Here is a 14,499-nt window from a genome sequence, read left to right on the forward strand (position 1 = left end):
AAACAAAAGGAAATGGATTCATGCTGTGTCATCATTTCATTTAAAAATCGATTTTTCACATTACGTGTCAAGTTTCAATAAATACCTTTGTTAGTTTTGGTTTGTGGAGACAGTGGACATAAGGCTTGGGGTCTTTCTCAATCTCTCCAGCAAATGTTTTGTAACAAATTCCACAGTCCATCAGTGGCTGTTACAATACACACAAAATAAATATGGATTTATCATGGTGCTACATCTAGAACCTGTAATGATATGCCAGCAGGCATAAACTTTATCTCCAGCAACTTAAAAATACATTTGTTGAATTAATTAAGAAGTGCCTCATGATTTAAATACAAAAATGTTCTTCAAAAGCTTTGATAAAAAAACAATAGAACCTGTAGAAGCAAGTACAAGTATATTACTCACTCGGTCATTCCTGAATTGGCATCGCTGATGGCTTGGATTAACGGTTCCCCTGGCACAGGTGGTGGCTTTCAAGTAGAAATTGTGGTAGATGTATTGTACATTAAACCCAGACTGAAAGAAAAATGGTGTTGAAGTTGCATTATCCACTGTTAGTAACATGGTAACACTTTAGTATGGATCTGATCTCAACCTCAAAAGGTCCTCAGTTTTAGCCCTTCATGGTCAGTGCATATTTGTATCTAGCAATTTAGTGGCAACAACAACCAACATTTTTTTTTTTTTTTTTACCTCTATGTCAGACTTCAGGAGACTCTTGAAGAAGAGAAAATGGTGCTGGACTCCAAAATGAGAGTTGAGTTGTTGCAGAGCCAGATCCACTCCTTTCCTGTACATGTCAGGGAGTTTACTGTAAGCCTCCTGAGCCTCAATAGAAGGCAGCAGGACTCCAGCACTTAACAACAACAGCAGCAGTAGAGCAGCCATCTTCCTCCCAGTGTGTGTGGAGCAGCCTGACTGAGGCAACTCTGTGGACAGTGGACCCACCGGGGTAAACATTTACAAGAAACAAAACTATTACTCAGAAGCTGGGAATGACTAGAACAAGCCTAGGGCTCTATTCAACCTGTATCGCAAAAGTGGAAGTGCAACCTAGAAATGTAAAGGTAATTTCCAGTGGTGGAAAAAGTATCCAATAGTCATACTTGAGTAACAGTAAAGATACCTTAATGGAAAATGACTCAAGTAAAAGTCACCCAGTAAAATAATACTTGAGTAAAAGTCTAAAGGTATTTGGTTTTAAATATACGTAAGTATCAAAAGTAAATGTAATTGCTAAAATGTACACAAGTATCAAATTCCTTACATTTAAGGAAGCCAGATGGCAACATCTTCTTGATTTTTTTTACTACTGATAGCTAGGGGCACGCTCCAACACGACATCATTTACAAACAAATCATTTGTGTTTAGTAAATCCGCCAGATAGTAGAGATGACCAGGGATGTTATCTTGATAAGTGTGTGAATTGGACCATTTTCCTGTCCTGCTAAGCATTCAAAATGTAACGAGTACTTTTGGGTGTCAGGAAAACTGTACGGAGTAAAAAGTACATTATTTTCTTTAGGAATGTAGTGGATTAATAGCAAAAGTTGTCAAAAGATACCAAAAAAACTACTTAGGTAATCAAATCTATTTTTTTGGTCACATACACATTGTTAGATGATAATGTGAGTAATCTAACAATTCCACAACAACTACCTCATTCACACAACAACTACCTTATCCATGTAAAGGGATGTAATAAGAATATGTACATTTAAATATATGGTAGCACTTTAAAGTATTTTTTACTTAAGTACTTTACACCACTGGTCATTTCAGATAAAGCAGACATATGCAGCGTTTAGCTTGAACGCAGTCTCCGCTAATGCCGGAACATTGCCTTAAAATCACAACATGCTGTAACACGTAATTGGCATGATACAGACGAATAGAGCCCTATGCCTAGATCACACAGACAATGACTGTCAGTGCGTTTTGGGACACCAGAATTACATTCATTTCCATGGCTGCGTTTGCCTTGCAGCATTGCGCTGCAGAAGTAGTTACAGTGTGTTCCATGTTCTGTGCGGTGTGTACCTTGGATCCAACATATGCATCAAATTATATGCATAGACTTGACAGAAATAGTAGCAAAAGGCGAATGTTGAACATTTGTGGCACACATATCGACTAAAAAAATTGGATTACAAAATTAGACTGCATAATTTATTACATAGCAAACGCAATCGGTCTGATCGAAGCGTTACACATTCTATCAGCCAACTGTGCTCTTTTTTTGTTGTTGCTCAATTGCTCTTTTCTCTTGAAAGATCCTATCGAGGAATGGGAGGTGCTGCAACAGGAACGTCCCCTATCATGTCCACCACTGTGCTATTTGGAAGGGAGAAACACCACCGACTCGGATGAATCTTTTCTGAATAAAACTTGATTGAAATGATTAGGATAGGTAGTGTCCGTGAACATAGCCGCGGTAGGTAGGGGTGTTGAGGGTGCTGCAGCATCCCCTGAAAAATCTGAATGTAAAAAATAGGAATAAAAAATATTTTCAACAAAAGTAGCGCACTGGGCCATTACTAGTATTAGCGGACCGGTATAGATGTCTGTTTTCTTTTTCCCATCTCTGCTTTGGCAAAAAAAAGGGTAGTTGTATATTTAAGAACAATATCTTGCAGGATTCAATAGTTGGATTTGTAAGAGTTGTTGTGCTGTCCCTTTCTCTGCGACTGTCATTCTAATGCAATCTAGAAATAACAAGGTTATGGGCACAGACACAAAACATCCACATCAAATTCAATATTTTTCTTGATCAAATAACATGGAAAACAACCACTTATTGTGAAGTATTAATTTACTGTATTATACTGTACATCTAAGTTTGGTACCTGAAGACTTTTCATCACCATGAAGAAAAACAATGCACAATACATTAATTTAATACATTAATTTAATACATTGAGATGTTAAATGGTTTGTGTTGTGGCTCAGTTGGTAGAGCATGGCACTTGCAACACTAGTAGTTGTGGGTTTGATTCCCACAGGGGACCAGTACAAAAATGTATGTACTCACTCAGTAGTGTAAAGTACTAAAATACAAATACTTGAAAGTACTACTTAAGCAGTTGTTTCAGGTGTCTGTACTTCACTTTACTATTTATATTTTTGACAACTTTTACTTTAACTTCACTACATTCCTAAAGAAAATGGTGTACCCCTGACACCCAAAAGTACTCGTTACATTTAGAACGCTTAGCTGGACAGGAAAATGATCTAATTCACACACTTATCAAGATAACATCCTTTGTCATCCCAACTGCCTCTGATCTGGCGGGATCACTAAACACATGCTTCATTTGTAAATGATGTCAGTGTTGGAGGGTGCCCCTGGCTATCCATACATTAAAAAACAAGAAAATGGTGCCGCCTGGCTTTCTTAATATAGGGAATTTTAAATTCTTTAAACTTTTACTTTTACTTTTTGACACATATTTTAGAGATTACATTTACTTTTTATACTTAAGTATATTTAAAACCAAATACTTTTAGATGTTTACTCAAGTAGAATTGTACTGGGCAACTTTCTATGAAGGTATCTTTACTTTTACTCAAGTATGACAATTGGGTATTTTTTCCACCACTGCACTCACTCACTACTGTAAATTGCTCTGGAAAAGAGAATCTACTCAAATGTAAAAAGAATGAATCGACCATTTCAGTCCCCACAGAGAAATAAGTTGCATTTGCAAAGTAGTTCAAGAAACAGGAAAACAAATATCAAGCAATATTTGTATATTCCACAAGTATTATCAGATTAACTGTTTTGTACAGATTATTATCAGACTCAAGTTACAAATGCTGATAACTAAATGTATTTGAGAGTTTCATATTTTTTCACAAAAGTAGTGCACTAGTTCTGTATTAGCAGACCGATATAGGCACCTTTAAAAACCACAAGCCTTAGTGTGTTTAAAGTTGTTAGATACTGTACTTGAGGAAGTTGAACACAGAATAACGAATACAGATGAAATGAGGGTGCCTCTACAGACTACATTCAGATGTAAGCCTATCGTGCAATACAAACGTTTTATCATGCATGGCCACAAAACGACATTACTCCCATTGCCAAGAATTTCACTTGGAACCCTTTGAAGCCAGGATAGTTGCGTCTCCACTTTGGTAACTCATTGTGTTACAGTGATCGACTCTTGCTGTCTTCATATCCTGAAATTCACAACATTAAAAGAGGGGAAATTAACATGTTTATATTCCTCTTCAAAAACCTTCACAATATTAATGTCCTCAAAATAAATGTTTACTCTATGATGTGATGGAACAAATCACTGAAATTACTGTATGTTTTCTGAATTAGATTATATGAAAGAGTTCATCTCTCATGTGATAGTGTGCATACAGGAACCAGTATATTGACAATTCTATCAGTTTTCCTCATGAATATTCTAAAATGTTTCTCATTAGCATACTTTGTTATAGAATTTGTGTGGTGAAACCATTTGATGGGAAGGGACAACTAGTGATCCAACACACCTCTGTAAGAGCTGGTTTGTGGAGACAGTGGACATACGGCTTGGGCTCCTTCTCAATCTTTCCAGCAAAGGTTTTGTAGCAGATTGCACAGTCTATCAATGGCTGTAGAAATACACACAATATGACAGTGTCGACAACAGCATCATATATACATTTTTATTCTATGCTGTAGACTTAGATCTGTCGACGATAACTCGTGGAATTGTATGAAAGCCCTAAGGGAGTTGATGATTCAGAGCAACTGTTCTCAGACAGTTCCAGGTACTCACTCGGTCTTCCCTGAACTTGCATTGCGTGGCGTCAACTGTTCCCTTTCCACACTTGGTGGCTTTCAGGTAGAAATTGTGATAAATATAGCTCACATCAAATCCAGGCTAGAAGACAAAAAATGTATTAAAAGCATTGTAGACTAAACCATAAACATTTACCAGCGAGGTCTACACAAAATGGTTCTGCCACATTCCTCAGAAAAACAACCTCCCCGTAACGGAAATTTCCATGGTTCTTTGTCTTTACTTTCGTCATGCACCAAATAGAGCCTACTAAGGCATGATTCATGGCACCAGATTTTACCTCTATGTCGGACTTCAGGAGACTCTTGAAGAAGAGATAATGGTGCTGGACTCCAGAATGAGAGTTGAGCTGTTGCAGAGCCAGATCCACTCCTTTCCTGTACTTGTCAGGGAGTTTACTGTAAGCTTCCTGAGCCTCAATAGAAGACAGCAGGACTCCAGCACATAACAACAACAGCAGCAGAGCAGACATCTTCCTACCAGTGTGTGTGGAGCAGCCTGACTGAGGTCATTGTTCTGTATTAGGACCACCCACTTGACTTCTGGGATGAACACTAAAGACAAACAAACTTTTCTGGGAGACATCTCTGATGTCTGTTTTTGGACGGGAGATGAGCAACAGAGGAAAATATGGTCATGCTCCGTTTTTGACCTAGTTACAAAACTGAGGTTAATTTCAACATGATGAAAATCTATTTTAATTTCTATATTTCAACATTATAAAACATACTTTTGAATTAGTAATGTATAAGTTGATTGTAAAAAAAATATACAGTGCATTCTGAAAGTATTCAGACTCCTTCCCCTTTTCCATATTTTGTTAAATTACAGCCTTATTCTAAAATTGATTAAATAAAAAATGTTCCTCTTCAATCTACACACAATACCCCATAATATAAGTATAACATAAGTATTCAGAACCTTTGCTATGAGACTCGAAATTGAGTTCAAGTGCATCCTGTTTCAATTCATCATCCTTGAGATGTTTCAACAACTTGATTGGAGTCCACCTGTGTTAGATTCAATTGATTGGACATGATTTGGAAAGGCAAACACCTGTCTATATAAGGTCCCACAGTTGACAGTGCGTGTCAGGGCAAAAACCAAGCAATGATGTCGAAGGAACTGTCCATAGAACTCTGAGGCAGGATGTCAAGGCACAAATCTGGGGAAGGGTACCAAAAGATGTCTGCAGCATTGAAAGTCACCATGAACACAGTTGCCTCCATCAACCTTAAATTGATTAAGTTTGGTACCACCAAGACTCTTCCTAGAGCTGGCCGCCCGGCCAAACTGAGCAATTGGGGGAGAAGGGCCTTGGTCAGGGAGGTGACCAAGAAACCAATGGTCACAGAGCGCCAGAGTTCCTCTGTGGAGATGGGAGAACCATCCAGAAGAACAACAATCTGTGCAGCACTCCACCAATCAGCCCTTTATGGTAGAGTGGCCAGACATAAGCCACTCATCAGTAAAAGGGACTAATGCAGCCTGCTTGCAGTTTGCCAGAAGGCCCCTAAAGGACTCTCAGACCGTAAGAAACAAGATTCTCTGATCTGATGAAATCAAGATTGAACTCTTTGGCCTGAATGCCAAGTGTCACATCTGGAGGAAAACTGGCACCATCCCTACGGTGAATCATGGTGGTAGCAGCATCATGCTGTGGGGATGTTTTTCAGAGGCAGGGACTGGGAGACTAGTCAGGATTGAGGCAAAGATGAACAGAGCAAAGTACAGAGAGATCCTTGATGAAAACCTGCTCCAGAGTGCTCAAGGCCTCAGACTGGGGCAAAAGTTCACCTTCCAACAGGACAACGACCCTAAGCACACAGCCAAGACAACACAGGAGTGGCTTCGGGACAAGTCTCTGAGTGGCCCAGCCACAGCCCAGACTTGAACCCGATCGAACATCTCTGGAGAGACCTGAAAATAGTTGTGCAGTGACGCTCCCCATCCAACCTGACAAAGCATGAGAGGATCTACAGACAAGAATGAGAGAAACTCCCCAAATAGAGGTGTGCAAAGACTTGAGGCTGTAATCACAGCCTAAGATCCTTCCATAAAGTACTGAGTAAAGGGTCTGAAGTCAGTTTTTTTTTAGCAAAAATGTCTAAAACCTTTTTGCTTTGTCATTATGGGGTACTTAAAAAAAAAACATTTTTGAGTAAGGCTGTATGTAACAAAATGCGGAAAAAGTCAAGGGGTCCGAATACTTTCCGAATGCACTGTATGTTGGTGGAATTCTTCAATAAAAAGAACACTACAACACAGGTCAAGTTAAATATAAAAGTTACTTTACTTATCAATATTTGAACTATTTATGTACACTGAACATAAGCAACGAACACCCAGAATATTTTGTGTTTCCTTTGAAATTGAACTAAAAAAATAAATAAAAAAAAATGTTTATGGTGGGCTCTGCCAATCACGTACAGAATACCTTCCCTCCATCCATCCCCGCCGTTTCCACAAAAAAACTAACATTCTGCTTCCCACCACTTTGTCCATGGTCATGCATTATTGCAACAGCTTTTAAAACATCTGCACAACACCCTTTAAGACAACACATAATGCCACTTAACGCAATTCATGTGATGGATCAGGACGTGTATTAATAGTATCAGAGTAGGAGTGCTAGGATCAGGTCCCCTGTCCATATAATCCTATTCATTAGGATCTAAAAAGGACATCTGAGCCTATATCATCATTGCCTGACAACTCAAACTGAAATATTCCACTGTTTCAGGTTCGCTACATACTTCAGTCTGAGAATGCCATCGTTGAAGTCGTTTGAGGTCAAAATGTGGTGAGGTCAAAATGAGGGGTGTTGTACAAAACCCCCCAAAAGTCGGCAGCAATTGGATAATCTCTAACAAATCAGAATATCAAAGCCAATGTTGAATTTTCAAAACGCCGCTTTACCCAAAGTATGTTTCGGCTCTGGCCCAACCCATCGGTTTCTGGGACCAATCCGAACGGTTAAAATGTGTTTGCGTTCCAGAAATCGCCAGGGAGGTACACAGATCCAGACTCATTGCAGAGAACAAACTATAGTCTGTGGGCTTGGCGTAGCGTTTGGCTGGAGCAAGGAGTTTTAGTATCCACGCAGATACCCCCCCTTTCTGAAACTCTGTCTGAATATGGGCCCTGATTCATGGGCATTCTAAAAGTGGAAACTATTGAACTTCATTGGCAAACTGAAACAGAATGGACTCTGGTGACATATTCAGGTGACACATGTAAAATGTCACACAATCACATGCAGTATTCAACCATGTGCAGCTGTAGATCTATTCAGGCACAAATACATGACATAGACCATGGGAAGAAGTGCTTAACATTGAGAAGGAAGGAAAAGACAGAGACATGGGGTACAGTCTTAAAAATCAAATGAGTGCATTTCAGGTTAAAAAATTATATTCATAGGTCTAACTCCAGACACACACACACACACACACACACACACACACACACACACACACACACACACACTAGTACCAGTCAAAAGTTTGGACACACCTACTCATTAAAGGGTTTTCCTTTATTTTTTACTACATTCTAGAATAATAGTGAAGACATAAGTGTGAAATACTGGGTTTTCCTTTATTTTTTAACGTCTGTAAATAATATATTATTATTATTATTATTAAATAACACATAGAATCATGTAATTACCAAAAAGTGTTAATCAAATCAAAATGTATTTCATATTTGAGATTCTTCAAAGGAGCCACACTTTGCCTTGATGACAGCTTTGAACTCTTGGCAGTCTCTCAACTAGCTTCATGAGGTAGTCACCTGGAATGTATTTCAATTAACAGGTGTGCCTTGTTAAAAGTTAATTTGTGGAATTTCTTTCCTTCTTAATGTGTTTGAGACAATCAGTTGTGTTGTGACAAGGTAGGGATGGTATACAGAAGATCGCCCTATTTAGTAAAAGACAAAGTTCATGTTATGGCAAGAACAGCTCAAATAAGCTAAGAGAAATGACAGTCAATCATACTTTAAGACATGAAGGTCAATGCGCAACATTTCAAGAACTTTGAAAGTGTCAAGTGCAGTCGCAAAAACCATCAAGCACTATGATGAAACTGGCTCTTATGAGGACCGCCACAGGAATGGAAGACCCGGAGTTACCTCTGCTGCAGAGGATATGTTCATTAGCGTTACCAGCCTCAGAAATTGAATCCCAAATAAATGCTTCACAGAGTTCAAGTAACACACACATCTCAACATCAACTGTTCAGAGGAGACTACGTGAATCAGGCCTTCGCGGTCAAATTGCTGCAAAGATACCACTCCTAAAGGACACCAATAAAAATAAGACACTTGTTTGGGCCAAGGAACACGAGCACTGGACATTAGAACGGTGGAAATCTGTCCTTTAGTCTGATGAGTCCAAATGTGACATTTTTGGTTCCAACTGCTGCATCTTTATGAGACGCAGAGTAGGTGAACGGATGATGATCTCCGCATGTGTGGTTCACACCGTGAAGCATGGAGGAGGAGGTGTGATGGGGCTTTGCTGGTGACACTGTCTGTGATTTATTTAGAATTCAAGGCAGTTAACCAGCATGGCTGCAGCGATAAGCCATCCCATCTGGTTTGCGCTTATTGTTCAACAGGACAATGATCCAACCCACCTTCAGGCTGTGTAAGGGCTATTTGACCAAGGAGAGTGACGGAGTGTTGCATCAGATGACCTGGCCTCCACAATCACCTGACCTCAACAGAATTGAGATGGTTTGGGATGAGTTGGAGCACAGAAGGAAGGAAAAGCAGCCAACAACTGATCAGCAACTCCTTCAAGACTGTTAGAAAAGAATTCCAGGTGAATCCTAAGAGGGCGCAAAGGAATTTAAGAATCTAAAATATATTTGGATTTGTTTAAGTCTTTTTTGGTTACTACATGATTCCATGTGTGTTATTTCATAGTGTTGATGTTGTCACGATTATTCTACAATGTAGAAAATAGTAAAAATAAAGAAAAACCCTTGAATGAGTGGATGTGTCCAAACTTTTGACCGGTAGTGTGCGTGTACATACATATAAAAAAATATATGTAAAAAGGCTTCAAGCCATTCCTGTGGCATGGGAAATACTAAGGTGATTGTCAACTCTACACGGACTGAACAGCAATTTGGTCAACGGTATCATTTATGCATTTTAGACAATGCATTTGCTTCTAGCCGACACTTGATAATATAATTACTCAAATTACCTTAGATGTATGATAAAATGGAACGTTGCAAGAGAATGGTCTTGACCTGCTGAACCCTTTTGCCCACTTCGGAAACATCATTAACCAGGTGTCAAGAAACAGAGATGACTGAACCACATTCGATTGTTCTGACCACACTAAAAACTATTTACATGGCCAAGGTCTGGCAAGAAATAAAACCACTCACACAGAAAATAAACAAATAAGTCCTTTCCTCAAAAATTGACAAGCTTTATGCCGACAGGTTGACAGTGAGAACTCAAGGACATATACTGCATCTGCATTATCACCCTCATTGTGAACACAAAAGGAAACACCAACATAAAGTGTCTTAATAGGGTGTTGGGTCACCACGAGCCAGAACAGCTTCAATACACCGTGACATAGATTCTGTCTGGAACTCTGAGGGATGTGACACCATTCTTCCATGAGAAATTCCATTATTTTGTGTTTTGTTGATGGTGGTAGAAAACAATGTCTCAGGAGCTGCTCCAGAATCTCCCATAAGCGTGACTGAGATGGCCATGGCTTAAGGTTTACATCGTTTTCATGCTCCTCATCAAACAATTTAGTGACCACTTGTGCACTGTGGATGGGGCATTGTCATCTTATGCGGGCAAAGCCATGGTGGCCAAAATAAAAGCTCACCCAGGATTTTTATTCATGACGCTAAGCATGGTTTGTTAACGGCTTAATTAACTCTGGAACCACACATGGAAGCACCTGCTTTCAATATAATTTGTATTCCTCATTCACTCAGGTGCTTTCATTATTTTAGCATTTACCTGTATAACCATTTCACATAGACAGTACTTCAGAAATGTGTAAGAATGTGTAGCACTTGAGAGATGGGATCCCACTTCAGTACCTCAAATACATGTGAAAGTACTACATATACGGACAAATAGTTCCAGTCAATTTACATAAATGTTTGGGGAGAGTTACATTTACGTTCAGTACAGTACATTAAAAGCATTTGGTACTACCATGTGTACTTTGGTTACATTTGGTTCCTCTCTGCCGCTAAGCTTGAGCCACCACAGCAGCCAATAAAGCACAGATGATGACTGGATGAAAACAAATGATTATAAGAACTTTCAAAAAAACATGCATTTTGCATATCGTTTCTCTGTCAGAACAAACGACACAATCACAGACAGATTCCCACATCTCATCACGCCTCCACAAGACCGCTGTGACTGCTGACCTATTAAGTACTGTGTTGTAATGACTACTGGTAAAATCACTCGACTCCACTACCTTATTAGCTTGATATCAGTCGGACATTGGAGCAGGTTGTGTCCCCTTTGCAATTGTTTGGAAACATAAAAATCAGACTCCTTCCGTACTAGCTAATGGAATGGTATGGAGATAGAAATGTAAGGCATCTCTGTATTTATTTTACACAGCTTAGTATTTGATAGACTAAGAAGACACCTAAAGTCAAATATAAAACACTAATATTACACAAACAAATTTCCAAATTTGGTATCTTAAAAAGTGCTGAGCTTAAAAGTGACTGTTGAAATTACAGCCGTTTAAAACAAATAAGGCAACATCTACAACGTTCCTCAGTACAGTTATCGTCATCTTCATAAGGCGCTTAGTGAGCTAAAAGAGCTAAACATAAAAAGAGAACAAAATCAAATTTAAAAAATCAAACAAAATCAAATAAAATAGCAATATTTTAAAATATATTGACTCAAGGAATGTATCCCATATGTAATCATCCACACATTCAATGTGAATCAGCGCACCCTTTCAGGGTTGAAAAACAACTTACTTATATATATATATATATATATACCTTGAAATTAGAAATCTATATAACACAATTGAATTTGACCCTATCCTCCACTGATATTTAAAAAAATATGTAGCAATATATAAAAACATGGATGATGAATAAAATAAATATGCTGAACTGGTTGGACCTTTCAGTCGGTATTCATCCCTAACGCCACAAAGTGCTCCGACCCCTAACCCCTTCCGATGACATGTGCCCCCTATAATGGGTCTCCATTTGCCGCTGTGTGTCATCATGAGACCGCTTGTATGTTGTCATGAAAACGTTGAATCATTCATGGCATCCAATTGAACTCGGTCCAAGTGAATGAGATTGAAAGGGAACCAAGCCTGCATACGACATCTTTGCCCTTCGGTCAGGTGTGGTTAAACCAATGGAAGCCAGGACCGACAGAGCTCAATGATGGTCTGTCAATTGGGTATATAGGGTTTTCCCTTGGACAGGCTTCTCATTGGCTGGTAGAGTGATTGGCAGGTTGGTTTGGCCACTGAGGGATGAATCTAGCGATAGGTAGGCATATGATGGTGTGGGTCACACAGGCATGTGCATCTCTGAGTACTCGTCATGGACCTCTCTCTCATCAAAGATGGGCTCTGCGTCATCAGAATCCAGCTGGGAGAGAAGAATGTTAGAGTAAGGAACTAGCTATACTATTGATTAAGATGTATTGATTTGAATTAGGTAGATGAATTGTAAATCTTTCTTCAATCAATCAAATGTACAACGTTTTATACAGGGTAAAAAGTCCATTACACCAAGCCAGGCCTTAAAACCCCCCTTGAAGAACAAGCAGATCAGACAGCCTCAAGTAGAAACTCCCTACGCTTTTCATATAATGTGCCATAAGGTCCTTTCCTCAAATGTCCTCAGAGTTTAGACAGTAGATGCGTCTCAATTGGCAGCCTATTCCCTATATAGTGCATTACTTTTGACCAGGGCCCATAGGTTGAATTCTAGTGAATTGGCCTAAAGCTAGTGAATGGGCCTAGTGTGCCGCCGTGTGGGCTAACTTACACACTGCATCTCTCGGGTGGTGAAGATGCGTGACAGCAGAAACATCTTAACGGGCACGGTGAGGATGAGGACGAAGGGGAAGGCCAGCGAAGCCACGGTGGACATGACGGCCCACAGCGACGCCAGACACACCAGCTGGATCAGCGTGTACAGGTGCATCCGCAGCGTTTTCACCTGGGGGACACACAGTGACTATGGGTTAATGTGGTGGATTACCGTAATACACATGTAATGGGACAATGAAAATCATGCATATGATACAGTATAACACACAGTATGTATACACAGTCTGGTATCCCATTGGGTTAAATAGCTTCTACGGGTTTATATAGTGGATTATACAGGAAAGGCTCACTTCGGTAGCATGGCTGATGTGACCCACGTGGTACACAGCAAAGGACAGCTTTGACCCACTGAGCTGTAATGGAAGGGGGCGGTGCTTGGGGGCTGTGTGTGGCTGTATGCGTTGTGTGTTTGAATGAGAAAAACATACAGAAGAAAATGCACCCCTTCCCCCCCTTCATTATCAATGCATCATGCCTGCAACATCATATCAGTCTCCCCAGATTCTGTAGTCAGGAAGACTGAGTTTGGCATCAGGCAGACTAGCTATTCGGTGAATCAGGGCCAAAAAGGTTTTGGGAACCAACAAGTGTCTCAGAGTAGGGGTTGCTGAACTAGAATCAGTTTTGCCTTTCAGATCATAATGCATACAGACCATGTGCCATTGCTCTAAGTTTCTCTCTGTGACTGTGTGCCGTGGTCACCTTGCGGACGTAGGTGTGGTCTGGGTGGTACTTGGGGGGCATCAGCAGTAGCATCAGGCGCTCGGTGAACTGGATGCCGTTGAGTGACATCACGCCCATGTAGAGGAAGATGCCAAACAGCACAGCGATGGGGATCTGACGCAAGAGGTCTCCAATCACGATGGAAAGGCCTGGAGGACAAGGGAGGAAGAGTTTAGAGAAATGACTAAAAACCTGAGTGCATCTTAATACTCTATTACAGTTGCCTCTTTCAGTCTGATGTAAAATAATAAGAATGTGAAAAGCCAAGTCAACAGAAGCAAAGTCACAGATATTTCGCTTGTATATTTTGTTTTTATCCTATGTTTTCAAATCACTAGAGAAGGGAGGAGTCAATGGGAGGAAGCTCCGTTAAACTTTTTAGAAGCGCCAAACATCCTCCATTCTAGTGTATTCTACATCTAGCCGATAAGACACTCACCTACTAAGATGGCCACCAGCAACCCTGTGACCCGCTGCTCCTTGACCTCCTGGATGCGGGGCTTGTCACCTGGGGCGACTGCCTTGCTCATGACGGTGAGGGCATTGGCGTGCGTGACGGAGCGCACGGTGGCGGCTGCCATCCAGGGCAGGCCGAACAGGGCCGAGGTGCCCCCTAACACCACAATCACCAGCAGGTCCAGGTGGAAGCCAGAACCCTTCACCAGCATCCGCTCCTTCTTACTCACTATCAGCCTAAGGAGGGAGGGAGGGAGGGAGAGAGGCAGATGGTTGAGAATGACGAAATCTGATAAATATATAATACATCAAATGTAATGTCTTCCATGCGTGTCCTCACCACACTGTATATACCGTCTATTCACACCATGTATTTTAATGATGTTATTGTGTTACTTTTTACATATTTTTTT

The 14,499-nt window shown here is 40.2% G+C and overlaps 2 protein-coding genes across 9 annotated transcripts in view; both read right to left on the minus strand.

Moving 5' to 3' along the window:
• Window positions 1-2,894: 2,894 nt before the first annotated feature.
• On the minus strand, window positions 2,895-5,315 carry LOC124039756. The gene is made up of 4 exons (XM_046356081.1): window positions 5,084-5,315; window positions 4,780-4,884; window positions 4,511-4,612; window positions 2,895-4,186 (listed from the first exon to the last, which is right to left on the minus strand). Exons 1-4 carry the CDS (start codon window positions 5,273-5,275, stop codon window positions 4,097-4,099), a joined length of 489 nt encoding a protein of 162 aa, XP_046212037.1. The 5' UTR covers window positions 5,276-5,315; the 3' UTR covers window positions 2,895-4,096.
• A 4,916-nt stretch (window positions 5,316-10,231) lies between these two features.
• The window catches only part of LOC124039757 (anion exchange protein 2-like), an 82,053-nt gene continuing 77,785 nt past the window's right edge, over window positions 10,232-14,499 (minus strand). For all 8 annotated transcript variants that reach the window (XM_046356084.1, XM_046356083.1, XM_046356085.1 and 5 more), the window contains 4 exons: window positions 14,070-14,323; window positions 13,610-13,779; window positions 12,843-13,016; window positions 10,232-12,440 (listed from right to left, as the gene is read on the minus strand). In XM_046356084.1, coding sequence (XP_046212040.1) covers window positions 12,360-12,440; window positions 12,843-13,016; window positions 13,610-13,779; window positions 14,070-14,323 — 679 coding nt within the window. In that variant the 3' untranslated portion in view covers window positions 10,232-12,359. The remainder of the gene's footprint in view (window positions 12,441-12,842; window positions 13,017-13,609; window positions 13,780-14,069; window positions 14,324-14,499) is intronic.

The sequence above is a fragment of the Oncorhynchus gorbuscha genome, linkage group LG07 (genome assembly GCF_021184085.1).
Source record: "Oncorhynchus gorbuscha isolate QuinsamMale2020 ecotype Even-year linkage group LG07, OgorEven_v1.0, whole genome shotgun sequence".
NCBI lineage: Eukaryota > Metazoa > Chordata > Actinopteri > Salmoniformes > Salmonidae > Oncorhynchus > Oncorhynchus gorbuscha.

Coding starts and splice junctions, on each gene's coding strand:
- LOC124039756 (XM_046356081.1), bottom strand. CDS start 5,275: ATGTCTGCTCTGCTGCTGTTGTTGTTATGTGCTGGAGTCCTGCTGTCT. Junction 4,885..5,083: donor TCCTGAAGTCCGACATAGAG/GTAAAATCTGGT, acceptor TTTGTCTTCTAG/CCTGGATTTGATGTGAGCTA. Junction 4,187..4,510: donor ACAAACCAGCTCTTACAGAG/GTGTGTTGGATC, acceptor TGTGAATTTCAG/GATATGAAGACAGCAAGAGT.